This window comes from Nicotiana tomentosiformis, chromosome 3, assembly GCF_000390325.3.
Source record: "Nicotiana tomentosiformis chromosome 3, ASM39032v3, whole genome shotgun sequence".
Classification (NCBI taxonomy): domain Eukaryota; kingdom Viridiplantae; phylum Streptophyta; class Magnoliopsida; order Solanales; family Solanaceae; genus Nicotiana; species Nicotiana tomentosiformis.
Genome location: NC_090814.1, coordinates 16,040,247 through 16,043,232, shown reverse-complemented (window position 1 = coordinate 16,043,232; position 2,986 = coordinate 16,040,247). Strand labels below are relative to the sequence as shown.

Genomic DNA, 2,986 nt, shown 5'->3' with positions numbered 1-2,986 from the left:
CTACACGTTAGTCAAACAATTGAAAACAATAACCGGTAAAGTAGAAGAAGGGCCAAGAAATTCATACCAAAGACGTGGAGGTAATGGCTTCAACTCTAAGATAAGAGGCTCTTTAACTGAATGTTTTGTAGGAGGATTTGTGCTATTTTCAAGATCCAAGGACAATTTGCGGGGTTCATAAGTGTACGACCCCATTCCTTGCAAAGAGTTCACACATTCCATGAATCCATCCATCTCGTCATCATAAAAGTTGAGCAAGACGACCTCCAATGTATCTACAATCACATTGGTCACCAAGTCCTCGAAAGAACACACCTCTTTGCTATTGGGTTGCCTCATGAACTTACACACATGGAAAACCACTTTTTCATCATCAACCCGGAAGGTAAGTTCTCTGGCTTCAACATCAACTAGAGCCTTCCCCGTAGCAAGAAAAGGTCTACCAAGAATAATCAATACCTCATAATCAACCTCACAATCAAGAATGACAAAATCTGCTGGAAGAATGAATTTATCAACATGAACCAATACATTTTCAATCACTCCCAATGGTCTCTTTATGGTACGATCGACCATTTGTAATCTCATAGATATGGGTCTTGGTTGCTTTATTCCCAAAGTCTTAAAAATCGAATAGGGCATCAAATTAATACTTGCCCCAAGATCACTAAGAACTTTTGCAAACTCGGCACTTCCAATTGTACAAGGAATCGTGAAAGCGTCGGGATCCTCCAACTTGGAAGCGATTGAATGCACAATTTCACTCATTTGATGAGTCAGTTTTATAGTTTCAAAATTCATCGACCGCTTCTTTGTCACTAAATCCTTCATAAACTTTGCATAACCGGGAATTTTCTCCAAGGCCTCAACCAATGTCACATTGATTGATAGACTCTTCATCATGTTAATGAACGTTTTGAATTGATTCTCGCCATTTTGCTTGGCAAGACTTTGAGGATATGGAGGAGGAGGCCTAGGCATTGGTGCCTTAGCCTTTTGCACTACCGGTTCAGGTATGTCAACAATGTGATCCCTAGACGGGTTCACTTCCTCTCGAGCTTCTTCCACATTGTCATCGATATCAATCCGCACTTCATCATTTGCTTGCACCACATTATTCGGGGTCTCATCTTCTTGAACCACTTGCTCATCATCCACAAGTTTTCTTTGACTTGAGGTGGGTGCATCCCCACCTTTTCCACTCCTTGTAGTAACGACCATGTTATGTCCCGTGTTGTTCCCACCCTTTGGGTTTACTACCGTGTCACTTGGTAGTGCCCCCTTAGGATGGATATTTAGGGCTTGAGAAAGTTGCCCCATTTGAACTTCCAAGTTACAGATAGATGTATTGTGAGAGGCAAGTTAGGCATCAGAGTCGACATTCTTCTCCATCATTTGCTTGAACATATTCTCGATTCGTCACATCTTATTGTTGGAAGAACTTGGACCATGGGAAGGATAAGGAGGCGGGTTGCTCGATTGTTGATACATCGGGGGCCTTTGAAAACCTGATCCCTGATTGCCTTGATTATTATTCCATCCCCCTTGGTTGTTTCCTCCCTAATATCCTTGGTTGTTACCACTCCAATTGCCTTGGTTATTTCCACTACTCCAATTTCCTTGATTGTTGTTATTATTCCAATTCCCTTGATTACTGCCACCATTCCAATTACCTTGGTTGTTAGAATTTCAATTACCTTGAGGTTGCCATTGTTGTTGATTTGGGCCTTGAGAGTTGTTTCTTTGCCCTTGAAAGTTATTCACGCATTGCACTTCCTCCTCTTGTTCATTGTAAGATTCATCTTGATCAAACTTATTGCCTTCTTGCACATAATTCTCCACACGATTTTGCACTTGTGGGCCCTTGGGCCTTATTTTGTTCACCATAATACTAACTCCATCCATGGCATTGACTTGCTTAGAACTTTGCACTTGTTGAAGTTGAGCCTTGGCAAATCGATTCATTGTGGTGGTCAACTCAGCAATGGCTTGCCCATGATCATGCAATTATTTATGTAGGTGAATCACGTTCGGATCACCTTGAGGAACATTTTCCATACTTTTACATACCGATGAAGTGTCCGCCATTTCATCTAAAATCTCACAAGCTTTCGCATACAGCGTTGTCATGAAATTTTCACCTGCAAGTTGATTTACCATATATTGATTGGTCGTATTGATCCCTCGGTAGAATGTTTGTTGAATCATAGCCTCCGTCATGTCATTATTGGGGCACTCTTTAACTATAGTTCAGCACCTTTCCCATATTTCGTGCAACGGCTCATTGGGCTCTTGTTTGAATGCTAGAATCTCGTCTCTAAGAGTAGCCATATGCCTAGGAGAAAAGAACATGGAAGTAAATTTCTCCGCCAACTCAACCCATGTATGGATGGAATGGTTTGCCAATTTCTCTAACCAATCTAAGGCTTTCTTCCATAGAGAGAAAGGAAATAGCCTCAACCTTAAAGCATCCTCGGAGACGTTTGTCTATTTACTCCCCCAACAAATGTCCACAAACCCCTTCAAGTGTTTATATGCATTTTGACTTGGAGCTCCGGTGAAGAATCCCCGTTGCTCTAACAATGTGAGCATTACATTCGTGATTTGAAAGTTGCCCTCCCTAATGTGGGACGGGACTATGGCACTTGCATACCCTTCATTCGGCAACATCCGGTGTGGAGATGCTCTTGGTAGAGGCGGGGGTGGAACTGGGACGTTGTCTTGAGGCAGCCGAACTCGTCTATTTGCTTGAGGTTCAATAGGAACCTCTTAAACTTGGTCATCTTCAGCGTCCACATCCCCCAAAGGCATATTTCCGAGTTGATAATTGTTGAGGGCCATTGTTACACCTACAATTAATTCACAAAATCAGTAACACGGAAGAAAAAGAAGATAAATCACACACAAAACCAAATACATAGCTAAATCCATTTTTATGATCCCCAGCAATGACGCCAAAAATTGATCTCGTCCAAGTCACACCTCT

General features: G+C 41.9%; 1 protein-coding gene across 1 annotated transcript; it reads right to left on the bottom strand.

Moving 5' to 3' along the window:
• Positions 1-1,320, bottom strand: LOC138907408 (uncharacterized). The gene has a single exon (XM_070198005.1). It carries the CDS (start codon positions 1,318-1,320, stop codon positions 1-3), a length of 1,320 nt encoding a protein of 439 aa, XP_070054106.1.
• Positions 1,321-2,986: the final 1,666 nt, after the last annotated feature.

Excerpts from the sequence above, each read along its gene's own strand:
- LOC138907408 (XM_070198005.1), bottom strand. The coding sequence starts at position 1,320 with ATGGGGCAACTTTCTCAAGCCCTAAATATCCATCCTAAGGGGGCACTA.